At 38.5% G+C, this 26,849-nt stretch overlaps 1 protein-coding gene across 1 annotated transcript; it reads right to left on the bottom strand.

The window, feature by feature from the left end:
• Positions 1-26,658, bottom strand: DNAJC25 (DnaJ heat shock protein family (Hsp40) member C25). The gene is made up of 4 exons (XM_006733476.3): positions 26,236-26,658; positions 5,653-5,805; positions 3,509-3,979; positions 1-1,659 (listed from the first exon to the last, which is right to left on the bottom strand). Exons 1-4 carry the CDS (start codon positions 26,566-26,568, stop codon positions 1,537-1,539), a joined length of 1,080 nt encoding a protein of 359 aa, XP_006733539.1. The 5' UTR covers positions 26,569-26,658; the 3' UTR covers positions 1-1,536.
• Positions 26,659-26,849: the final 191 nt, after the last annotated feature.

The raw sequence follows: 26,849 nt of genomic DNA, 5'->3' as shown, positions 1-26,849 counted from the left end.
TTGTTTGTATCAGTCAACCTTTATGAATGCTAACATACCCAGTCCTTTTATTATTCCTTATTACTAGGTGTAACAAAAAAATACTTAGAATACCGTAAGTTTGAAATTTTAACAGACGGGCAAGTGCCTTTGAAAAATGTAACTATTTCAGAATTTTAGAACAGCAAAGGGGTCCTACTGATAATCTAGTTAAAGTCCTCCCCCAACTTTCTATCTATTAAGGTAACTGAGGCCCTCACTCACAGACTAAATGACTCACAAGGTCAAATCTCTTCCCTCCTGCCTCTGTATATATCACATATTTGGGCTGAGCTCCTGAAAGCCCTAGTTTCTTTTAGTTAGAAACAGACTCTGTATCTCTATTATCTACACTAATCTTTTAAAACTATATAATACAAAAGCAATTATGTTAATCCTTGATTCAAAATGCCATACCAACAAACTTGTGATATATTGCAGTCATTTTATTAATATGAAGCAATGAGATAAATCCTTTAACAGGAGTACTGATTCACTATCATGATTGTGTATCGATACCTTGACGCAGTATCATACTTGCTTTAGTCAATTTATGTGTGAATTACTTTCACTTCCACATGTATAAAACATATATTTCATTGAAAGAACAGCACACAGCCATGCACCTCCTCTTTCTGGTTTAAATGCACGTAAATACACTCACATACGCTGGATTTTTCATGGCTCAAGAACTTCATAATACATGAACAACTTTTCAGTATGCTATTTCTGCTCTGTCATTTTTTTTTTTTAACTGAAGGGGGTTGGGAAAGCAATACTGTGGTACAAAGACCTTTTTAAGGTCTCTTCTGGAAAAAATGTTTGAGAATACAGTTAATAGTCCTATAATGACTGTAATCAAGATCATCCTACAAGGACATGAAGGTTGATCCACTCTCCTGGAGAGTTTCTGATCTTATTAAGAATATTATGACAGGGGGAAAAATAGTATCAGCATATTCTGGCAGAAGACTCTCCTAGAGAGATATTTTGAACATATTTCAATCCCAGAATGACTATAATGAAGATGACATGACAGTTGAAATCATTTTGCTGAAGAAGTTCATGTCTAAAGACACAAAGTAATTAAATGCTGTTATAATTTTTTATGTTTTGTGAAAATATTAGAGGCCATGGAAGCAGAAAAATGTAGCACTATAACAAAGAATAAGGAAGCACTTGTAAAGAATAAACACTTAACACATAATTTTAAATGGTATCTAATAAATTTTCATGTCAAATCTTTTAACTAAACATATAAAAATTTTAAATGGCAACAAGTAAATCTTCAGGTCAGATCATTTAACAAAATCCACGAATAGATTATAAAAGTTGAACAATCATAAATGTCTTATGTATATAAAGTTTTAAGGGGAAGTTTAAATTTCTACATTATTCTGTTTAATCAAATATTTGAGGAGTTTTAAGTACTGCTGAGGAGCAGCTGATACATTTCTAAAATAATTCAGTTATGAAAATATCACAATTAAGGTTTGGCATAGTAGCATTCAGCAATCCTCAATCATCCACAAACGTTAACCGTCCAGGCCCTTCATTCTTCATCCATCTTCTGTATCTCTTCCATCTGGGGTCATTTGCCAATTTTTTCTTTAGTTCTTCCTCTTGTTCTTGTTTATAAACCTGTAAGTATAAATAACACTAAATTACTTTACCATCCAAAGGGAAACATTTGTCATTACCTTTATGCATATTTACATTTTTCAAATATACGTTTTTCAAACTACATTTTAGGTAAAAGTTTCCTATGAATGTACTGGTTTGTCTTCTGTAGACCATGCATCTAAAAATACCAAGCAGTTAAGCACCTTAACACTCGGTGTTAAATTAAAAAAAAAAAAAAAAAACTTGTACAAGAACTTAGTAATTTTTGTCACTGATTTCTGTAACCTGAGAATACATTCTTTTCCTCATTGACATCATCCATCAGCTGAGTTTAAAGGGTTTAAACATTTCCTCTCTAAAACTAATGTCCAATCTTAAAGAATCACACTATTTCTTTAATATGGTAATTTGAAAATTTAACTGATGACTTTCAGTATTTGTTGATCCTAACCAAGGAATAAAATGACCTTTATATATACAACTGTCTCCAAATTTAAAGATAATTATTGGTTTTTCAAAATATTTTATTAAGGTTCCCAAAGAGGGTTAAACAAACCATGCAGGTTAAGGACAAAGAAAATCTTCATTTCTATAACTTTTTGTGGATGTCAGTTGAAACTAAATGGACAAATTTTCATAACCAGTTGTGTCAAATTTTAGAAAGAAATGACTTTACTTCCAAACTTTAGGAAGTAATGACTAAGATCACCTCATATAATAACATGGTAATTCAGCCCAGGATAGTACTCCATGAAAGATACAGTTTTGTGAACTGGACTGCTTACCCTACTTAAGAGAAAACTTTTCAAGTACTTTAGGAGCAAAATAGTTTTGTTACCTTCCATTTTTATGTTATTTACAAGCAGGCTAACTATATCTACTTGCCAAAACATTCTGGCAATTCATAGTAAGTTACTTAAATATAATTCAGACTGGAACTCTACTTTCAGTAAAATATATTTAGTATACCACATATAAAAAGGAATGTCTATGAAACTAAAAACACAAATATATTCAGATTTCTTAGGAATATTTTACTGTGCTGTGTTCTTTTTCTTTTGTTTGTTTTTAAAATAAACTCTACCCTGATGTGAGGCTTGAACTCAGGACCGCAAGATCAAGAGTCACATGCTCTACTGACTGAGTCAGCCAGGTGCCCCATCACTGTGTTTTATTCTTATCTTTAATACATTAGCCAATTAATTTTACCCAAAACCTAAAATAGTATCATTATGATGAGATAAATAGTTCCTCTAAGACTTTAGCTAAGCACGTGATCACCTCAAGGTAACTGGTGTAGCTGACAATTACAGAATATAACATTTATTAAACTGCCCAAAGTTTAGAGGCATTTTTTAAAAAAATAAAAGTAACTTTTCATATATAAGTTAGTTATACAGAAGATTCTGTGCTGTATTTTGAAATGAAGTTATTTCAACAAAATTTCCATGTCTTATTCCTTCCCTGTTTTGTTTTTTAATCCCTGTAGCTAAGTTTACATGACTGAAAGAAAATTTGGGGAAGAACAAATTTTAATTAGAGCAATTAATGGAAAGTTGTTGTGACATCCTTGCAAACATACATATTATCCCACTGCAGTTTAACATGACAAATTAGACCATTCTTAAGATTTTCAGCATGAGTCAGTTAAAGTATTTGAAGTTCATCTTTTAAGACAAATTACAGGTTAAAAACCCACTGTCCCACTACCAAATACAGTCACACTTTCAATAAAAATAAGATCTTTATTCATTATTTAAATCTTGGATTTCAGAAACTGGAGTGCATTTCTGTGATCCCTTCCCCTACACCAAATTTTAACTTCATAAGTAAGAGGACACAAAAATCCCAGCAAATAATTACTCACCTCATAATTCTCCTTTATCCAGAGCTCTCGTTTAAGAAAAGTTTCTTTCTGATGATCTTCTAGACTATCAAACTGAGATTTTGACATCTTCATGGATTTTCGTATGATATATAGTCTTTCTTCTTCCCCATATTCTTTGCCTTTGATGTTAAAATTATAGATCCATCGACAATACCAAACTACATATGAGCACACGTGAAAAGGTGCTAAGAGAATTTGAAACAGGAGAAGATCACATATCTGGGGTTTCTGATAGCCTCCCTTTATATCTATTTTACTTTTTATAATGTTTTTTATGATATTCTCCTCCTCATCACGAATTTCCTCTTTGGACTTTTTGTTTCTGCCCTTCTCTTTGGCTTTTTTGAGTAGCCCCTGCTGCTTGGCAATCTCCATGGCTTGGATACGGTATTTGGGCACTGTGGCTAGGTAGCTGATTGCCTTGTCGTAGCTGTTCCACCAGCTGAAAAACTGAAATATTTAACAAAGAAAAATGGGTCATTTTACTACCAAAATGCACCTTGCTGAACACCATCCCCCCCACCCAAAGCAATTCTGATTAAAAATAGGGACCTCAAGGGGTGCCTGGCTGGCTTAGTCAGTAGAGCATGCAACTCTTGATCTTGGGGTCATGAATTTAAGCCCCATATTCAGCGCAGAGCTTACTTAATTAAAAAAAATAGGGACCTCAATCATCTTTCTCTGTAAGTAAAAGATAAAATTGAATAATGCCCACATGTACAAGGGACCTGAGGCTGGATAAATCAGGTAAGCCCTAAGCTAGGCCAAAAAGCCATTAATTCAGACAGGAGATACCCAAGATTAGGGGATAAATCAATAGAATCACACCACACCTGTGATTTCACATCTACCATTTGGCTTTCCCTAGATCACTATTAAGAAATCTCTCTTTTTTTTAAGACTGTGAGACTGTGACCTACATTCTAGGGGAGCAGTTACATGGCAAAACTAGCCAGTGACGAACCTGTTTAAAAAAAAGAAAAATCATAGGATATAGACTCAGGCAACTATATTCATTCCCATCTCTTCCCTAAACCGTCTCGATCTATCACAGTAATGCTCATCATATTCTGAAATAAAGGATTCTAATATGTTTGAACTCTTATCTGACTGGAAAACACATAACTTATTTCATAAATATATACAAAGGGTTTCGTTAATTGTCAGAAAAAGTCCTATTCACATTTCCACACATTTAATTTGCTGTTTTACTGAATGAATATTGCAGTTACACCAATAATATCTTGAAATATTATAGCAGCACTCTATTAGGACTAGGGGAAAAAAATGTTACCAGGGTATTACGTTATCTAAAACAGAAAGGTAAAATTATCCCTGCTTTCCCCTTTGAAAGGAAAATATTTCTGCAAAAGTAGATACATTTAAAATCCACAACCTTAGTTTTCAATAGTAATTCTTTTTGTCATATAAAGTAAATCTCATTTCTGGGAATTAAACTAGAGAAGCATTTTTCAGACTAGCAAATTGATTCATTCTAGTCACCTGACATGTTCTTTCCCTCTAAAAGAAGACAAGATACCTGTGGTTAGTTTAAGAATAATAGTAGGAAAAACTCATTTCAAGCTGAAGTTAAATTTGTGTGACATTTAAAACATGAAAGATTACTACTCTTTTAATCTATTTCAGTAGTTTTCAATCAAAGCAAAACTGCCCTTAGCAGACAGTGGAAATGCGTGGGACATTTTTGGTCGTTACAGTGATGGCAAGCACTCCTGGCTGGCATTTGGTGGATAGGTGCCAAGACTTGTCAGGTCATATTAAGAAGTTCAGGTTTTTCACAAATTTAATGGGAAATCATTGAAAAGTCCTACAAAAGTAATACTATCAGGTTAGGAGGGAAATACTCTAAAGGGAACAATGAGAAAAAGATCTGTTGTTGGGTTTTCTTATTATATAATGACATTTATCATCAATTTCTTGGATTTGCAACTGACACAGATTCCAGTGTTAATCAGTTGGTTGAATAAATGAATATTTTTCTACTCTAAAAAAATTAGTCTCAAGTACAGGTTAAATTTTATAAAAAGGTACTTCTAATTCAGTTTTAATGACCAGCACTAGGCAACGTGCACATGTAGACACACTCCTCCATCAATACACACCTGAAACACTGAAATAGCACACACACTGACCAAAATCACAACTCTAACATCCACTTTAGGGGCTAAGCGCCTGCTGTAGTAGTGGTAGTAATGGCTATAGTACTCTTCTGGGTGATCCAGCATGTAGTCATAATCTTTTCGTGTTTCTTCATCCTGTAAAATAACAAGATACCCAATTTCATAGGATATTTCAGAAAATGGCTGTAGTTTATAATCTGTTAAGTCAAACAGAATTTTATAACCATATAAGATTAATCTGAACAAAAGAAGTGAAACGATCAAAACCAAAAAATTCCCTACCACTCTTCAAAAGCACACATAAATTTGTTTCTAGAACTTTAATATTAGGTATAAGCATAATAAAAGTAATCTCCCCAAATTCTTAAGTATTGTTAGTCCTCCTGGAAAAAAGAAAAACATTTTAATATCAATTAACCATGCCGTTTTAGCCAGTGTTGTGGTGGTAATAAGGTGTTGTGTTCTTGTAACTTCAGAACATGTTGCTACCTTCTCTCAGTAACTGTTGATGGGAACAAATGTTTATCCCTATTACAGATATTCACAATCATTTTCCAGGCTTGTGTAGAAAGCTGTCTGTTGAAGGCAATGCTTAGACAATAAAAAGGAGACAAAGCCAGTCTGTGCCTATAAAACTGAATTATGCTCATCTCAAAGAAACTCTGATGCAGTAATGTTGAAAGTTTAACTCTGTGACTTCCAGTGATATTTTTAGCCTCTCTGAGCCTCACTCTTCCTCATTTGTAAAACAGAGATAACATCTGCTCTACTAATTTTAGTGTTTTGAATATCAAATGATATTATACAAAAACATGTTACAAATATGTTGTCCCATATTGTCCCAGCCCAGTTCATAAATAAGTTAACATACACATCTTTCTTAATCATACAAACATGTTGAAAAAAATCAGAGCATTCTGAAATGCTGCTCTGAATGTTCACAAATAAAACATTTCTTAAAACCTTTAATTTTAATCAATTTCAAATAGGGATAAATGCCAATCTCTTACTGAGCTACATACGTTGAAGAACTATTACACTGGGTTATGATTTGCTTTTTTTTTTATCACACAGTAAACCTATTTTGTCTTTTTTTTTTTTTTAAAGTAAACTCTACCCCCATGTGCAGCTTGAACTCACAACCCAGAGATCAAGAGTTGCATGCTCTACCAACTGAGCCAGCCAGGCGCCCCCATTTTGTCTTATGTCCAAAAAACGTTAAAGAGTAAAACCACAACAAATTCTTTACTTTCTATAAGGGAGTACAATACAAATCATTATGAAAATTAAAAAAAAAAACTTTTTTAACTAGAGGATGTCTTTCTAGGATGAATTATTCAACACTCATAAAGTTGCAAATACTTAACTAAAGGCATTTCAAAATCTACACCTAGTGCTTTCCTACTGAAGACAGAGGCTCTCAGGTCTATTCAGGACCTCCTGATCCTCCAACATGCAGTTTCTTAGATTTAAAATAAGTTTGCTAATGACAAAATCTCCTCTGTACCCATTAAAATCATATATTTTCTATTAAGAATTCTGAATTTGTGGAGTGCCTGGGTGGTGCAGTCAGTTAAGCATCTGACTCTTGGTTTCGTCTCAGGGTCCTGAAATCGAGCCCCACATCAGGCTCTGCACTCAGCATGGAGTCTGCTTGTCCCTCTCCTTCTGCTCCTTTCCCTGTGCGCACGCACTTTCTCTCTTTCTCTCATAAATAAATGAATGAATGAATAAATAATCTTTTTAAAAAATAATTCTGGGTGGCTCAGTCAGTTAAGCGTCTGCCTTCGACTCAGGTCATGATCCCAGAGTCCTCGGATTGAGCCCCACGTCAGGCTCCCTGGTCAGTGGGGACCTGCTTCTCCCTCCACCCCTCCCCCCTCTTGTGCTCTCTCTCCCACTCTCTCACTCTCAAATAAATAAAATCTTAAATTTAAAAAATTTTTTAATAAATTTTTTTTAAATTCTGAATCTGAATGACAATTCTCTTAGGTTTAGTACATTCAAAATATTTTTTTAAAGGTTTTATTTATTTATTTTAGAGAGACAGAGAGAGAGAGCATAAGCAGGGAGAGCGGCAGGCAGAGGGAGAGGGAGAAGCAGGCTCCCTGCCAAGCAGGGAGCCCGATGCAGGGCTCGATCCCAGGACCCTGAGATCATGACCTGAGCCGAAGGCAGATGCTTAACCAACTGAGCCACCCAGGCGCCCCCATTCAAAATATTTTTTACCTCTGGCTAGAATTTGAAACTAGATAAACTAGTATCTAGTAGAATTAAATGTAAATATATTTAAAGTCTATTCCACAGCACTATTTAGAGGGCCAGTATGAGAACTGTCTGTTATATAAGGAGGGCTGAGCTCAGGCTGTTAATCATTTTCAAATTCACACCTTGAATGTTCCTTTCTGTCAAAAAAGATTTTCTGTGTCAACTGCCACATACCTCAATTGTCAATCTATTATTCTTCCTATAAGCCATTATCATACTTTGGAGCTTCTAACCTAAAGAGGGTAAAACTTTATAGGACATACAGAAACTTTATAGGTCACAGATAGCTCTGAAGACGACAGCCTACAACTCTTGATGTATCTCATTTTGAGTACTTCAAGACATCTTTTAAGAATTTTTGATTCTCCCTCCAGTTTTTGTTTTTTGGACTAATTTTATAGAAATGTTCTGCTTTTGGCCTGAGATCTTTGACTTTCATTTCAGCCTCCCAATCTTGGCAGATGCCTTTTGAAATGTATTTCTTCAAATACGATTCTTCTCCTTGCTCCAACTAGATTACATGTAGTTTTGAAACTAACTGCCACACTGAGATCAGATTCTGACAGATCTCCAGCATCATTACCTATACAGAGCCCTTTGCCCAGCCTGACTGTACTCCTCCTGGTTAAAGTATACAGCAAGATCTTTGAGTGTCATTGAAATCTACTATTTGAATGTCATGGGTCCAATAACTATCCTTCCTTATCTTAGTGAAGGTCACAATCCATAGAATGCAGATATCCCTATTCAAACATTTCACCCAGATCATCCACCAGGGTCACCATCTTCTCACTGGTCCCTAAATGTGTGACTTACTTCATTGAGTCTTGAGCTCCTCTAATAGGATAGTCAACTAATGCTCCAGCAACCAGCCACTCCAAAATCTGTACCTTGTGTCTGACCTCTCTACTGCAACCAGGGCCCTCTAATAAGTCCTCAAATTAATTCCTGCAGAAGGTTTCAGGATCAAGTCTGACTTCTCTTAAGATGGTTTTCTTTTCCTTGAGGTCACCATAAATTTATGACCCTGTTTTTAAAGACAAGAAAGGTTGGCCACCTCTTGTTACAGCATTTAATCAGCCAGAATCTTTACTCTTGGGTTTATAGCTTTCTCTCCAGAATGAAGAAAATTATTTTAGGTTGAGACATGAATACACTTTGGAAGGTGTTCAAGGTTGGCACAAATTGGAGAGTTAGTTCTCAATAGTCTAAATCAAAATCCTACTCTCCAGTAACCTACAAAGTTTAGAATCAACCTAGTAAGAACACAAGGATACGAGAACTATTAGCAAAAAAGGAAAGACAAGAGACTGGGACCTAATTGAGAGCTACAGGTACATACTTATTTTAAAACCATTATACTTATTTTTTCTTCTACCCATCTTGGAACTCAGGTAGTCCCACAGTTTTTTTTTCATCTTCAGTGCTTCCCCATGGCTAATAAGTAAGTTAAAATTTCCTTAGCATGCAACAAGACCTCCATAACTAGTCCACTCTCACCTAGCAACATCTCATCACGTGCCCCCCTTCTGCCCCATAGCGAACATCAGACAGTAATTTCTGCAATTTGGTGTGTTCTTCCAGTACAGCACACTCTTTCATACCTATGTCTTTAAACATATAATTCTCTCTACCTCAAATGCCCATCCCTTTCTTCCAACCTCATGAGCTTCCATTAATCCTTTAGGACACAAACATTACTGCTTCAGATTTAGACCACTCTTATTACACATGTGACCTATTTATTATAGCACTTATCACATTGCAAATATCAGTTTTTTCTTTTCCTTGAATGAGAACTACTGGAAGATAGGTAGGATGACTGACACATTAATCTCTGTATATCCAAGGCCTACCACAGTGCCTGGCATTCAGTAAATGTCAATTTAAAAATGAGTACAATTTTGTAAAGGCTCTCCCTCACTATAAACATCCCTTGAGCAATACAGATCTCTCTCTCACCAGGAATGCTGGATGGGTGATTATTTCACAAAAACTTTGGCTTAGCAGAAATGACTGCTTGATTTCACAGCTTATGAAGACATGCTACTGTGGCTAAAACGGCTTAAACCTTAAAACAGTTTAATGTCTTACCTTTCAATAAGGTAGTACTTTTTCTTTCAGCAATTTTGTGGATCTTAAGGTCCCAGGGTCAGGAGATTCCAACTTCTTTCCAAAACCAAAACCTTTATACTTGTTTCTTCCTCCTCTCTGTCCTGAGCCTTGACAAGCAGGGCAATAAGCTCCTTGTTTCTAATGTCTACAGGAAAAAATGGTGCTTCTGCTGGTGTCCACTCCACTCCCAATCCTCTTGGGCACATGCAGGAGGACTGGAACATAACCACCAATATCTAGATCAAAAGTGAACAAGAGGAAACCCACAAACAAAGAAAGCACTGAATCCTTCCTTCTCTTATGAAAATGATCATTCTCCCCCCTCCCCAGAGGCAAAAATATATTACATTCTTGCCCTTGAAAGAAATAATGAATTGTTTGATCTCAATATACATAATTGCAATAATTTGATATTGCAGCCACGTTTACATTAAAGATTTTCAGTTACACGGATAGGAGAAACCATTTTAGGATGTTAAAGGCCAGGAATCAATAATATATGAAAATGTAATAATATTTTGTTCACTTTTTTTCTTTTTTAAAATTCTTTAAATTCAATTTAGTTAGCATATACTGTATTATTAGTTTCAGGGTAGAATTTAGTGATTCATCAGTTGCATATAACACCCAGTGCTCATTACATCAAGTGCCCTCCTTAATGCCCATCACCCAGTTACCCCTTACCCCCACCCACCTCTCTTCTAGCAACCCTCAGTTTGTTTCCTATCGTTAAGAGTCTCTTATAATTTGCCTCCCTCTTTGTTTTTATCTTATTTTCCCTTCCCTTCCCCCATGTTCATGTTTTGTTTCTTAAATTCCACATATAAGTGAAATCATACAGTATTTGTCTTTCTCTGACTGACTTATTTTGCTTAGCATAATACCCTCTAGTTCCATCCACGTCGTTGCAAATGGCAAGATTTCATTCTTTTTGATGGCTGAGTAATATTCCAGTGGATATATATACCACATCTTCTTTATCCAGTCATCAGCTGATGGACATTTGGGCTCTTTCCATAATTTGGCTATTGTTGATAATGCTGCTATAAACATTGGGGCGCATGTGCCCCTTTGAATCACTATGTTTGTATCCTTTGGATAGATACCTAGTACCGTAATCACTAAGTCATAGGGTAGCTCTATTTTTAACTTGTCACAGAACCTCCATGCTGTTTTCCAGAGTCGCTGCACCAGTCTGCATTCCCACCAGCAGTGTAAGAGGGTTCCCCTTTCTCTGCATCCTTGCCAACATCTGTTGTTTCCTGAGTTGTTGTGGAAGATGGTACCTTATTGTGGTTTTGATTTGTATTTCCCTGATGCCAAGTGATGTTGAGTATTTTTTCATGTGTCTATTGGTCATCTGTATGTGTTCTTTGGAGAAATGTCTGTTCATGTCTTCTGCTCATTTCTCGACTGGATTTTTTATTCTTTGGGTATTGAGTTTGGTAAGTTCTTTATAGATTTTGGATATTGGCCCTTTACCTGATAAGACATTTGCAAGTGTCTTCTCCCATTCCATAGGTTGACTATTTCTTTTGCTGTGCAAAAGCTTTTTATCTTGATGAAGTCCCAATAGTTCATTTTTTGCTTTTGTTTCTCTTGCCTTTGGGGATTTGTCTAGTAAGAAGTTGCCATGGCCAAGGTCAAAGAGGTTGCTGCCTGCGTTCTCCTCTAGGATTTTGATGGATTACTGTCTCATATTTAGGTCTTTCATCCATTTCGAGTTTATTTTTCTGTATGGTGTAAGAAAATGGTCCAGTTTCATTCTTTTGCATGTGGCTGTCCAATTTTCCCAGCACCATTTGTTGAAGAAACTTTTTTCCATTGGATATTCTTTCCTGCTTTGTTGAAAATTAGTTGACCATAGAGTTGAGGGTCCATTTCTCGGTTCTCTATTCTGTTCTACTGATATATGTGTCTGTTTTTGTGTCAGTACCATACTGTCTTGATGATTATAGCTTTGTAATACAGCTTGAAGTCTGGAATGTGATGCCACCAGCTTTAGTTTTCTTTTTCAACATTCCTTTGTCTATTCGGAGTCTTTTTTGGTTCCATACAAATTTAGGATTATTTGTTCCAGCTCTGTGAAAAAAGTTGGTGGTATTTTGATAGGGATTGCATTGAATGTATAGATTGCTCTAGGTAGCATAGACATTTTAACAATATTTGTTCTTCCAATCCATGAGCATGGAACATTTTTCCATTTCTTTGTGTCTTCCTCAGTTTCTTTCATGAGTGTTCTCTAGTTTTCTGAGTACAGATCCTTTGCCCCTTTGGTTAGGTTTATTCCTAGGTATCTTACGGTTTTTGGTGCAATTGTAAATGGGATCGATTCCTTGATCTTTCTTCTGTCTCATTGTTAGTGTATAGAAATGCAACCCGATTTCTGTGCACTGATTTTATATCCTGCCACATTGCTGAATTCCTGTATGAGTTCTAGCAATTTTGGGGTGGAGTCTTTTGGGTTTTCCACATAGAGTATCATGTCATCTGGGAAAAGTGAGAGTTTGACTTCTTTGCTGATTCGGATGCCTTCTATTTCTTTTGTTGCCTGATTGCTGAGGCTAGGACTTCTAGTACTATGTTGGACAACAGAAGTGATAGTGGACATCCCTGCCGTGTTCCTGACCTTAAGGGAAAAGCTCTGTTTTTCCGCATTGAGAATGATATTCGCTGTGGGCTTTTTGTAGATAGCTTTTATGATATTGAGGTATGTTCCCTCTAACCCTACACTATGAAGTTTTAATCAAGAAAGGATGCTATACTTTGTCAAATGCTCTTTCTACATCTATTGAGAGGATCATATGGTTCTTGTTCTTTCTTTTATTAATGTAGTGTATCACATTGATTGATTTGCAGATGTTGAACCACCCTTGGAGCCCAGGAATAAATCCCACTTGGTCATGATGAGTCATACTTTTAATGTACTGTTGGATCCTAATGGCTAGTATCTTGGTGAGAATTTTTGCATCCATGTTCCTCAGGGATATTGGTCTGTAGTTCTCCTTTTTGGTGTGGTCTTTGTCTAGTTTGGGGATCAAGGTAATACTGGCCTCATAGAAAGAGTTTAGAAGTTTTCCTTCCATGTCTATTTTTTGAAACAGCTTCAGAAGAATAGGTTATTATTTCTTCTTTAAATGTTTGGTAGAGGGGCGCCTGGGTGGCTCAGTCGTTAAGTGTCTGCCTTCGGCTCAGGTCGTGATCCCAGGGTCCTGGGATCGAGCCCCACATCGGGCTCCCTGCTCTGCGAGGAAGCCTGCTTCTCCCTCTCCTACTCCCCCTGCTTGTGTTCCCTCTCTCGTTATGTCTCTCTCTGTCAAATAAATAAATAAAACCTTTAAAAAAAAAATGTTTGGTAGAATTCCCCTGGGAAGACATCTGGCTCTGAACTCTTGTTTGTTGGGAGATTTTTTATTATTGCTTCAATTTTCTTGGTGGTTATGGTTCTGTTCAGGTTTTCTATTTCTGTTTCAGTTTTGGTAGTTTATATGTTTCTAGGAAAGCAATCATTTCTTCCAGATCACCGAATTTGTTGGCATATAGTTGCTCATATACATGTTCTTATAATTGTTTGTATTTCTTTGGTGTTGGTTGTGATCTCTCCTCCTTTCTTTTTTCTTTTTGATTAAGTCTGGCTACTGGTTTATCAATCTTATTCTTTCAGAGAACCAGCTCCTAGTTTCATTGGTCTGTTCTACAGGTTTTGATTCTATATCATTGATTTCTGCTCTAATCTTTATTATTTCTCTTCTGCTAGATTTAGGCTTTATTTGCTGCTTGTTTTTTGGTTTTTTTTTTTTTAAGATTTTAGAGAGAAAGTAGGTAGCAGGAGAAGGGGCAGAGGAAGAGGGAGAGAAGCAGACTCCCTGCTGAGTGGTAGCCCTGATGCTGTGCTTGATCCCAGGACTCTGGGATCACAACCTGAGCTGAAATCAAGAGTCAGTTGCTTAACTGACTTAGCCACCCAGGCATCCTATTTGCTGTTCTTTTTCTAGCTCCTTTAGGTGTAAGGTTAGGTTGTGTATTTGAGACTTTTCTTGTTTCTTGAGAAAGGCCTGTGTTGCTATATACTGCCCTCTTAGGACCACCTTTGCTGCATCCCAAAGGTTCTGAACTGTTGTGTTTTCACTTTCATTTGCTTCCATGTATTTTTAAAAATTCTTCTTTAATTTCCTGGTTGACACATTCACTCCTTTTTTTTTTCTTTAAGATTTTATTTATTTATTTGAGGGACAGACAGAGATAGAGCATGAGCGGGGAGCAGAGGGAGAAGCAGGCTCCCTGCAGGGAGCCTGATGCAGGGCTCGATCCCAGGACCTCAGGATCATGACCTGAGCCGAAGGCAGACACTTAACCAACTGAGCCATGCAGGCGCCACCGCCCCCCCATTCATTCTTTAGTAGGATGCTCTTTAACCTCCATGTATTTGTGGTCCTTCCAAATTTGTTCTTGTGCTTGACTTCAAGTTTTAAAGCATGGTGGTCTGAAAATATGCATGGTATAATCTTAATCTTTTTGTACTGGTTGAGACCTGATTTGTGGCCCAGTATGTGATCTATTCTGGAAAATGTTCCATGTGCACTCAAGAAGAATGTGTATTCTGTTGCTTTAGGATGAAATGCTCTGAATATATCTGTTAAATACATCTGGTCATTCAAAACTCTTGTTTCCTTGTTGATCTTCTGCTTAATTGATCTGTCAGTTGCTGTGAGTGGGATATTAAAGTCCTCTATTATTACTGTATTATCAATGAGTTTCTTTAATTTTGTTATTAATTGGTTTATATATTTGGCTGCTCCCAAGTTAGGGGCATAAATATGTACAACTGTTAATTTCTTGTTGGATAGACCCTTTTATTATGATATAGTGCCCTTACTCATCTCTCATTATAGTCTTTGGTTTAAAATCTAGTTTGTCTGACATAAGGATGGCTACTCCAGCTTTCTTTTGATGTCCACTGGCATGATAAATGGTTCTCTACCCCTTCACTTTCACTCTGGAGGTCTTTTGGTTTAAATTGAGTCTCTTGTAAACAGCATCTTTTTTCTTTTTTTATCCATTCTGATACCCTATGTCTTTTGATTGGAGCATTTAGTCCATTTACATTATTGAAAGATATGAATTTAGTCCCGTTGTATTACCTGTAAAGTCATTTTCCTGTAGATTGTGTCTGTTCCTTTCTAATCTTTGTTACTTTTGGGCTCTCTCTTCACTCAAAGGATCCCCTTTAATATTTCTTGCAGGGCTGGTTTACTATTCACAATTCCTTTAGTTTTTGTTTGTCCTGGAAACTCTTTACCTCTCCTTCTAATCTGAATGTCAGCCTTACAGGATAAAGTATTCTTAGCTGCATATTTTTCCCATTTAGCACATTGAGTATATCATGCCAGTCCTTTCTGGCCTGCCAGGTCTCTATGGACAGGTCTGTTGCCAGCCTTGTTTCTACCCTTGCAGATTAAGGACCTCTTGCCCCAAGCTACTTTCAGAATTTTCTCTTTATCTTTGAAATTTGCAACGTTCACTATTATATGTTGAGGTGCTGACCTATTTTTATTGATTGGGGGGGGTTCCTCTGTGCCTCCTGGACTTAAATGCCTGTTTCCTTCCCCAGGTTAGGGAAGTTCTCAGCTATAATTTGTTCAAATAAACCTTCTGCCCCTCTCTCCCACTCTTCATCTTCTGAGACCCCTACTATCTGGATATTATTTCACTTTATGGAATCTCTGGGTTCTCTAAGTCTCCCTGCGTGATCCAGTAGTTTTCTTTCTTCTTTTCAGCTTATTTTCCATCATTTTATCTTCTATATCACTGACTCTTTCTTCTGCCTCATTCATCCTTGTTTTTATAGACTCCATTTGGGACTGCATCTTGGTAATAGCATTTTTAATTTCAGCCTGACTAGATTTTAGTTCTTTTATTTCTACAGTAAGGGATTCTCTAGTGTCTTCTATGCTTTTTTCAAGCCCACTAGTATCTTCATAATCATTGTTTTAAATTTTAGTTCAGATATCTTACTTTTATTCATACTGATTAAATCCCTGGCAGTGAGTACTACCTCCTGTTCTTTGTTTTGGGGTGAATTTCTCAGTCTCATCATTTTGTCCAGAAAAGAACAGAAGAAAGAAAGAGAAAAACAACAATAACAACAACAACAACAGGAAAGAACACAAAACATATCAGAAAAAAAAAACAAGAAACAAACAAACAAAAACCACAAAACACTAGATCCTGAGTGTGTTTTGGTCTGCTTGTTAAAGGAAACTAGATCCCAAAATAAGAAAGAAAATTTATATATATATATGTATACACATATATATATACAAAAATAAAATAAAATACAATGAAAAGAATAATATATATAATGTATATATAAAAATAAAAATTAAAAAAATTGAAAAAATAAGAAAATAACTGAAAAAATAATACTGAAAGACTTAAAGAATAAAAACCCCCCACAAATGCTATATACTGTTTTCCTCAAGAGCATAAGCTCTGTAGCCGTCTATGATCAGTAAATTTGGTGCGAACCAGTTGTTCCTACTCGCCTTCTGGGGGAGGGGCCTGTTGCACTGATTCTCAAGTGCCCTCACCCTAATGGAAATATGCCTCCCTTGCCAGGGGGCTGCGCTCAGTGTAAGCCACTCTGGGTTCCACCATGTGGCACTGTTTTGCTCCGTGGCTTACAGCACTGACAGGTGGGAAGAAAATGGCTGCACCCTGCTCTCTAGTCCTGGAGCTGAAAGTTCACACCAGTGAGCCCTCACAGAAAAGCAGTCAGTCACTTTTGTCTCCCTGGTTTCTGTCTGAACTCTGTTCACCTGGCCTGTGGCCAAGCATTTTTATCCCAGGCACGCAACTGAGTTTCAAAACTCCAAATTTTATAGTTTCCTGCCGAACAGACCTGTGCTGTTCCCCTCACCATGCTTCTGCCTTTTGCTTGACACCTGCCAGAAGAGCAGTCGCACAACCGTGCAGCAGTTCCCGGGTTTATGGCAACCCAGAGCAGAAAGCCAGCACCTAAACTGGCTGTTTTCAGCTGGGTTCCCCACTCTTGTACCTGAGAAATCTGCCACACTCAGGCACCCCCATTCTTCTTGTGACCCTGGGAATCCTGATACCAAGGTGTCCCACCTGGGATTCTGCCCTGCTTTGCCATCTGAGCACCTTTAAGCCAGGGACTACCACACTGTAGCAGACTTCTAAAAGTTCCGATTTTGTGTTCCACTGCTTATAATACTTTGCAGTAGCCTTCTTAAGCAAGCTCCCTTCCCTCCATCGTGTCCTCTGATATATCACCCCAGATTCAAGTTTCCCCACTTCCTACCTTGCAAAAAGTGATTGCTTTTCTATTTGTAGAATTGTAGCATTTCTTTTCTCAGATTTCCAATTGATTTCGCAGGTGTTCAGAATGATTTGATAACTATCTAGCTGTATTTGAGGCACCAAACTTAGGGTTCCCTACTCCTCCACTATCTTAATTCTCTCTATTTTGTTCATTCTTAAAAATATATATTAATCCCATTGGGGCGCCTGAGTGGCACAGTCAGTTGAGCAGCCAGCTCTTGATTTTGGCTCAGGTCATGATCTCGGGATCATGGGACTTGTCCCCCTGTCGGGCTCCACACTCAGCGTGGAGTCTGCTTGGGACTATTCCTCACTCTCCCTCTCTCAAAAAAAAAAAAAAAAAAAAAAAATATATATATATAATATATGTGTGTGTATATATATATGTGTGTGTATATATTTACATATATATATATATAAACCCCATTTTAAAAGAAATACACATATACAAATGATCCTTTAAAAAAAAATAACATCTGTTTCCCTAAATTTTTTTCCAGGCCATTACATCCTATTAAAGAGGAATAAAATTAACTGCTATCAGTTTTATTTCTCTTGTTCCCTGCCCCTGGTCACTAGTGCATATGAGAATATGTCTTCTCTTCTGTCTACATGTGGCCTCAACAACTTCCTTGATTTGCAGTATCACCTAATTACTAGTGACACTCAGATCTGCTTTTCCTGTGTCCTATTTTCAAATATCTCCTAAGTATTTCCTAAATGTAACATAAATATCTCAAAGTAAACATGCTCAAAACCCAAATCTGTCCCTCCATGTTTCAGTTAATAGTAGAGTATCATCATCTACTTGGTTACTTGAGCTTTTAGAAACCTTAGTTATTTTCAATTCTAGCAAATAATTATGCAGAGCATTAAGCCTTGTGCTGGACTCAATGGAGGATAAAAAGAAAAGATAATATCCTGGTCTCAAAAACTCTCCCATCTAGAAGAATCTAGCAAGCAAGAAAAATGCAATTTGATGTGCTAGGTAAGAAAGGACTGACTGACTCTGCCTGAGATCACTGGTAATGGGATCCACAGCAGAGAAGAAATGAGTACTGGATCTTGAAAAGCAAGTACGATGTAGTAAAACTTGTTTCAGACAAAGGTTAACAGCAAGTGTTAAGGTACAGAAGCATCAGTGAATAGGATGGATTCATTGAAGCTTGAGCACTAGGGTAATTTAGGAAGAAAGGTATAGTAAATGTGGCTAGGAAGACTGATTTGGATAAGAACTGTAGAGGGACCTTATATGCCATGCTAAAGTGCTAGAGTGTTATTGTCCGTGCTATTCAAAAATGAAATGTTTTAAAGCATGAGAACAATAGCACTGAGTAGGTGTGTTTATTTTTGAAAGTTAACTCTGACAATATTGTAAAGAATAGAATGAGGGAGGAGCGTCTGGGTGGCTCAGTAGTTAAGCAGCTGCCTTCGGCTCAGGTCATGATTCCCAAGCCCTGCATCGGGCTCCCTGCTCCGCGGGAGGTCTGCTTCTCCCTCTCCCACTCCCCATGCTTGTGTTCCCTCTCTCGCTGTGTCTCTCTCTGTCAAATAAATAAATAAAATCTTTAAAAAAAAAAAAAGAATAGAATGAGGGAGAAAGAGATTTTAGAGACTAAAAAGTAGAATAAATAAGATTTAATGATCAAGGGAGTTTAAGAACCAATCATGTTGAGGATTAACAGTGAAGTTTCTAATTATAGTTACTGTGTGGACCATGTTACTCTGTGCCCCAAAGCACATGTATATAATCTCTTAAGATTCTCATGAGAGGGGTGCCTGGGTGGCACAGTCAGGTAAGTGTCCAACTCTTGGTTTCGGCTCAGGTCACGATCTCAGGGTGTTGAGATCAGCCCCACGTCACGCTCTGTGCTCAGCGTGGAGGCTGCTTCTCTCCTCTGTTATGTTTTTTTTTAATTTTATTTTTTTTATTTTTTAAAGATTTTATTTATTTATTTGACAGAGAGAGACACAGGGAGAGAGGGAACACAAGCAGGGGGAGTGGGAGAGGGAGAAGCAGGCTTCCCACCCAGCAGAGAGCCCGATGTGGGGCTCAATCCCAGGATCCTGGGATCATGACCTGAGCCAAAGGTAGACACTTAACAACTGAGCCACCCAGGCACCCCACTCCTCTGTTATGCTTTAACAAACATAACAAGATTGATTTCCGAAAAGTTTAATTTTGGGTAACTGTACTACAAATGAGACACAACTGAAAATATGAACTTAGAGACCACACAGATTTTAGAATTGTCACAGATGTGGTTGAGTTTCATCAGGAAGAGCTTAGAAAACAAAAAGAAAAGAGTACCCAAGGGACAGAACTCTAAGGAAAAGCAATGTTTAAGGTGTAGGCAGAAGAAGATTATAAAGACTGAAAAGACATGACTAGAAAGATAGCAGAAACAGGAGAGAATAACACTGAGGGAGTCAAGGGAGAGGAGCTTAAAGAGCTACATGATCAACAATATCAAATGCCACAGATAGTGCCAGGAGGGAGAAATGAAGAGCAGTATTCAAATCTGACACTTAGAACACCATTGTTCGCGTTAAGAACAATTCCATTACGTGTGCTGATGCACGTCAGTCTACAACAGCTTGAAAGAAAAGGAGATGAAGTGAAGATAGCCAACAGTAAAAAAAGAAGATAAATGTGACCTTAGCTTTAAAAGAAGCAAAATTAAGCAAAAGGAATGTGAAATACATCAACTAAGAAGTTTTCAAGTTACCAAAGAGGGAATTGAGATTCCAGAAAATGGTGGAAATGAATTCAGACAAGAACCTTCCAGCCTTCCCCAACCCATTCTCAATATTGTTCCCAGAGTTTTCTTTCTGAAAGAAACATCAGATTGTGTTATTTCTCCACTTTAAAACCTCTGGTCACTATTCAATACATAAAGTTCAAATTCCTGAACACAGATTAAAGGGTTGTTCATCACCCGATCCCAACTGTGTTCCAGTCTCCTGAAACATTCTCCCCACCATGCACCTGACAGGCTTCTAACCTAGAAGCAGTAGATCCTCTAATATCTGTGAAAAATGCAGTAACGGTCTTTGTGCTGTGAATATCTAAAAATGTTCTTTTATCTATGATAAATCCACACAGGCTAAATTAAAATCTCAAGCGCTCAGTTTCTGGCCACAATTATATCAACTCAGTAGTTTTTATGTTAATCAGAAGCTCTGACTGGTTATTGATGACATCACGTGTCATCACAGAACTAAAACTGAACATATTTGGTGTACAGTCAACCTCTGCCCTAAGTAGGGAATAACAGCTGAAATTACGGTATCAGTAAAAAATAAAGAGCACTTATGGGTTCACAGCAGAAATAGCAGCTGTGGTAAAGTACCACACCTTTCTTCTAGGCCCATGGGAGAAATCACTATCAAACATCTTATCTTTCTGACTAAACCCAGACAAGTCCTCAAAACCTTGGCAAGTGTTTCAGGGAGTCATGACCAATCAGAGTTGACATGTGAAAGGAAAACTATCTGCCATCAAGCTTACTTAATTTCGCTGTTTATCAGCATCACAACTGTAATAGAAATTTACATGTTTTTTATTATTTTTATGGATACCCAATTATTATGATGACTGATCAATCTGGATAGATGCTGAAAAAGAAAAACAACAGTACTAAGAAGTGCAGTCAATTGTTTTTCCCCAAAACAAAGAGTCATTGGGAGAAATATAACAAAAATGATGACTGGTGGAGAAAACACTATAATACCTCACGAAACTACATCTCGTTCCTGGACAAGTCTTGCACATTCATGACTCCATGTTTTTGTTGATCAAGTTTTCCCTCTACCAGAAATGTCCCTTCACTGTCAACCTTTGGTGACTGTTATAGATCCAGACCAAAGAGTACATTCTTCTCCAATCCCCGAAGAAGAAATAATTGTACCTCTCAGTGCTGTAATATAATCTACACATATCTTTATTATATAACTTAAATAAATAATAACCGAACAATAAGTACCTGTCTTCTTGTTATGGTAAAAGCTTACAGGCAAGAACTGTGCCTTCTTCATTGGTTTCCTCCCCCAACGCCCACCTCAGTACACGTTACAGAAAGGACTGAGTAGAATAAACTAGGAAAGAACAATGAACAGTAACATAAAAGGGCAGGGCATTCAGAATCCCCCCTTATGCCAAATTCTTCACAAGTGCTAAAGCCCTGCTACATCAATCAGGCTGATAAAAAGAAACTGAAGTGTTGTGTGACTTCCCTGCCAAGACAAGGCTAGAATAGTAAAAGGCTCTCACTACCTATTACCTTATCAGATACCCTTCATGCCAGTAGTACTGCCAAGACCTTTTCTGTTCTTCTTTTGTGATTTTTACAAAATACTGTCAAAGTCTATTTTCCCATGTTCTAAGTGCATTCTTTCCACCTGTTCCATCATCTGTTTATTTCTAGGCCATCCTTATTTCATCTACTTCATCCAACTCAATCTATATTCAAAAAGGATTAATGTTCTCACTTTAAAAAACAGAATTTCTCCTTAAAAATAGAAGTGCAATTTTTCTCTCGTGGGAATTTTTCATTCATAGTCATCCAATCTACTTTATCTGTACCACTTTTTAAAACTACATTTAGGGTAAAATGCCAAAGCAGGCTTCACATAACAATGTCAAAATGTCAGAAATCCACTGAATCTATCTCCAGATACCAGTTTTTCATTTAACAAACATTCATTATCTGATGTGCCAGACACTGGGCTAGGTGCCATGGATATACAAACAAAAAGGCAAGGAGATGGTTTAGTGGAGAGGGGAGGGCTACTCAGTATTTACAGTTCAGTGTGATAAGTGCTATATCCACGTAAAAAGATCCAATGTTGACACAGCAAGTAGAGTCCATTGACTTGACTTCCAAAGTCCATGAATTCCCTGAATCCCCAGTAGTCAAATACACTAAATACTATTTCATTGTCTTGACTTTGCTTATATTATGAAACAAAAATAAAGCAGTGTGTGAAATCATAATGGTTTGAAGTCCTGCTGAGAACTGCAATTTTAAGTTATTTGAAACTATGAACTAAGCACGACTTGATGAAAGCATCTGACCAGTGCCTTTACCTTCCATTATTACCCATCCTTCTTTTTCTGGTTTTCCTCAATCTCTCTATGCACAGGTAGAATCTGTGTTGCTAAAATAACAATGATCAAGTGTGATAGTATCTTCTTCTCTTACCAACTGTATTTAAATCATGTTAGTGTACTTTTTAACAACCACCATAAAAAAAAAAACCCCTCTCTCTCAAAGAGGCATGTATTTGACCAATACAACCTCAGAGTCATAAATCCACTATACTTCTCGAATATAAATTCCCATTTTGGTGATGTACATATTATCAACATTCAGAGATCCTTGGTTATTAGGAGTTTTGATGAGTACCACTATAAGGTTATAATGAAGATATAATATAGCTTCTTATATAACATACATTAAAAATATTAAGAGACTTGAACAAACTAATAAGAGAAATAAAAAGGTTATCAAAAAATTATGGGGGGAGGGGGTGCCAGGGTGGTGCAGTTGGTTGAGCCTCATACTCTTCGGCTCAGGTTGTGATCTCAGGGTGGCGAAATTGAGCCCTTCGTTGGGCTATGCGCTTAGAGTGCAGTCTGCTTGAGATTCTCGCTCTCTCCCTCTCCTTTTGCCCCTCCCCCATCACTCGTGTGCGTGCGAGCGTGATCTCACTCTCTAAAATAAATAAATAAATCTTCTAAAAAATTACGGGGGGAGAAAAAACTCCTACTCCAGTGAATTTACAACTAAATTATTTCAGATTTCAAGAAAGGAACAATTTCTGTTAGATACACTGTTCCAGAAATGGAATCTACCTGCGTATTTTACAAAACAAACGTAAAATCAGCTGCTTCTTCCATATGCCAGCAATAATTGCATGTGGCTGTGAAGGATGACATAGTCTTCCTGAGTCCCTCCCTCCTTTTTTTTTTTTTTAAAGATTTTATTGATTTATTTGACAGAGAGAGACACAGCGAGAGAGGGAACACAAGCAGGGGGAGTGGGAGAGCCCTCCCTCCTTTTTTGCTGGCTCTGTAAATAAGTACACCTTTCACAGGGTTTACTATTATTCTTTATGGAGAAAGATATAGCATATAACAAAAATAGCAAACAGAAATGAAGTGGTCCCAGGTAGGCATCTGCTACCTCCATGAGATGATTTGTGGAATTGTATATAGGCTTCTGTATCTCCTCTTTATTCCAGAGCCATTGGAACTCATCAACTTCTCCCACTATAATATCTGACTAGCCACATGGACCTCTTGCCCTCATTCTAGCCTGCAGATATAATTCGAGTAAAGTAGTGGTTAAAACCTCATTGCCTCAAGGGGATAATTTGGAAGGCTGAGGCTGTCCAAACTGGATGACTCCAGTTCATTAGATCTCTGCATTACCCAGATATGATACTCTCTGGCAGCTTACTCACAGTTTTCCATTATAACAGAAATAAAATCTGACCATCCTGTTTGTTTTTAATAATTTCCACATACAGCAAATCAAAGTCCTTTTCCTTATTTCAGGAGAGAGCATCTGCAATGAAGTCTGAAAAAGAAAGTTTCTGGAGGTGTTCCACTTAGAAGTCCATTTCTATAATTTTAAAACAGCTCTCATGGAGCTCAGTTAGGTCTGGTTTTCAAGGGCCCAAACCATCCCCAGACATCCCTTTCCTCTGACAGTAACACTGAATGAGGCTGAGGAAACTACAGCACATTCTCTTACTCCCTCATCCATCAGTGTAACTCCAATTTTTGTTTCCTACTTGGGAGACATTTGTAGTACCGCAAACCTCTTGTTGGAATCAAGATTAAAAGTGTTACTTTCTCCAGACATACCAGTTTTTAACAGCCCAAAAGTGGACAAATTATTTTATCAAGCTTTTATTCGCTAACAAATCAGCACTAAATTTTAGGGGCAGAAACTTTTAAAGTCAACCATTATAGATTCATCAAATCAGCCTCCAAATTTGTCTCTTCAAGAAAATGGCAAGAATAGAGTCTTGCGCTTCCTCCCAGCAAGAATTTCTCTACTGTCTCTCTTCGTTCATGTCTTACTAACATGTTAACCACTCTCATGCCAAACCTACCCATCTCCAACCCCAACAGAAGGCAGCAATTGCCAGTGTTTCTGCTGCCCTCTCTTCTGGAAGTTCTCCATCCTCCCAGTGCTTCCTTATGTGTCACCAGAGCCTTCTGGCTGCTTGTCTGGAGCACTATCTTTCTTCACTGCAGAAAAACAAAGATTGGGACTTTAGATGCTGGGTTGCCCTGGATGGAGAAGTTCTTTCCCATTTTTCTGAAGTCTTTCCTCAATCACTCTATATCCTAAATAATAAGCAACTAACCCTCTGGTGTCTGCACTTTCCCCAGCCCCCACCCACTCTTCAGCCAACTGCCAATAAGAATTACAGTCTCACCAATGCTAGGGAGAATACAGTGGACTTGTCATATTCATTAATAGGACTGCATATTATATATACTGCTCTGGAAAGCATGAACGAAGAGCCTTTAGCTCCTTGATTCAGTATTTTCAGTTCTGGAAAGCTATTCTGAACAAATAATCCATGGTTAAATTATGGCATACCCACTCAAAGTAGTCATTAAAAACATTACATAGCAACATGGAAAACTTCGCCTCCAAAGGAGGGGGGGGGGGGAAGGCCATAAAGAAACACCTTACAACTAACTACAACTGCTGTTACATTAGCATGATGGGGCCCTTGAAGCAGTTAACACTTCCATCAAATATGATTTATACTCTGTGATTCCTTACATGGTTTGATTTTTTTGCAGTAGCAGAAGAAAACAGGAACAGGAACAGGCTAAATCTCCCCATCCCCAAAGGACTCAATAAAACCTTTGTCAAATGACTACATCCATATTCACAAAATTTTTCCTGACAGAACTTCTGAGTCTTGAACCCCAAGTCATTAAGCATGTATTTGCAGGTCCTGTATAGGGGATTTCTCACATTTATTCAATTCTCATTGAGGACTGAACCCTGTGAGGAGGTATCATGGCTTTAATTTTGCATATGAAGAAACAGCTACTGTGACATATTAAGTCACTATCCAAGGTCATACTGGGGTGTAGGAGCCAAGAGTCAAATATCCGGTCTTCTGACTGGCTTGTTCATTGTTCTTCTTAGTGTTTTTCTAAGTCCTTAAACCCAAGCTAAATGTCAAATTTATTTTTATTTTTTTTAAGATTCTATTTATTTAGAGAGAGAGAGAGAGCAGGGTGAGGGCAGAGGGAGAGAGAGAATCCCAAGTAGACTCCCCACTGAGAAAGAGCCGGATCTCACGACCCTGAGATCAGGCATGACCCGAGCCAAAATCAAGAGTCCGACGCTCAACCCACTGAGCCACCCAGACGCCCCTAAATGTCACATTTAATACCATCCCCAGAAATCTAGTTTTTGTCATGTCAAATTGGCGCCATCACAGTCATTCAATATTGGAGACCTTTCCTGTGTTCTATCACAGATCTTGGTAATAATAATCACCCTGCTTTCCAAGTGTGAGCTGCACGTTTTTAAAGTGCTTTCTCTAAATTGTAAGATGCCCAAAGCTTTGCATAACAAAAACTGTCACAAGAAGGAGAGGGCTAGCTGTCCTCCAAGACCCGAGGGGGTTCCCATCTTTGTCAATGAGCCGCGTGCGGGTTCTTTAGCAAGGCCACGTAGGAAATCACGAACATCCTAGGGGTCGTGACGGTGGCCGCGCTCGGAGCCGGGGTCACCGAGAACCCTCTCCGCCGGCCAGGAGTCCTCGCTGCCCATCCGCGTCCCCAGACCTCACCTTAAGAGTCTCGTAGGCGGTCGCCACTAGCAGGAAGGCCTCTTCGGCGCTCTGCGGCGTCCGTCCGGGGCCCTCGTCGCCAGGCTCAGGCCGGTAGCGGTCCGGGTGGTAGCGCCGGGCCAGCTGGCGGTAGGCCCGCGCGATCTCCGCCTTGCCCGCCGTGCGGCTCACGCCCAGCACCTCGTAGCAGTCGCGCGTGCCGCAGTAGAGCCCCTCCACCAGGGCCGCCGCGGACCGCGCTAGCAGCAGCGCCAGCAGCAGGGGCGGCAGCAGCACCAACCAGCACCGACCGGCAACGCCGGCTCCCCAGCGCCGAGCGAGCGGCGCAGCCATCCCGGCCTCGGCCGCTGCTCCACCACCCCGGCCACTCTCCCGCACTCCGCCGTGAACGGGGCTCGGCCTCCGGGACCTAGCTCCACGTCAGCAGGCGGCGCCTCCGCGCAGGCGCACAGGCCGCGACTGCAACAACCACTTCCTTCACGATCGTTGCTAGGGGAGAAGGACGCCTCAGCCGCCAGGCCGCTTCCGGTGTGTCACTGCCTTCCTAGCCCCAGCTGCTGGAGGATTTGTTCTTAGTCGGATCTAAAGGATGTCCCAGTGTCTGAGGCACACGT

Source organism: Leptonychotes weddellii, chromosome 14 (genome assembly GCF_054177405.1).
Source record: "Leptonychotes weddellii isolate Sample4059 chromosome 14, ASM5417740v2, whole genome shotgun sequence".
Lineage (NCBI taxonomy): Eukaryota > Metazoa > Chordata > Mammalia > Carnivora > Phocidae > Leptonychotes > Leptonychotes weddellii.
Note: the sequence above shows the minus strand (reverse complement) of the source record. Positions and strands in the feature narration are given on the sequence as shown.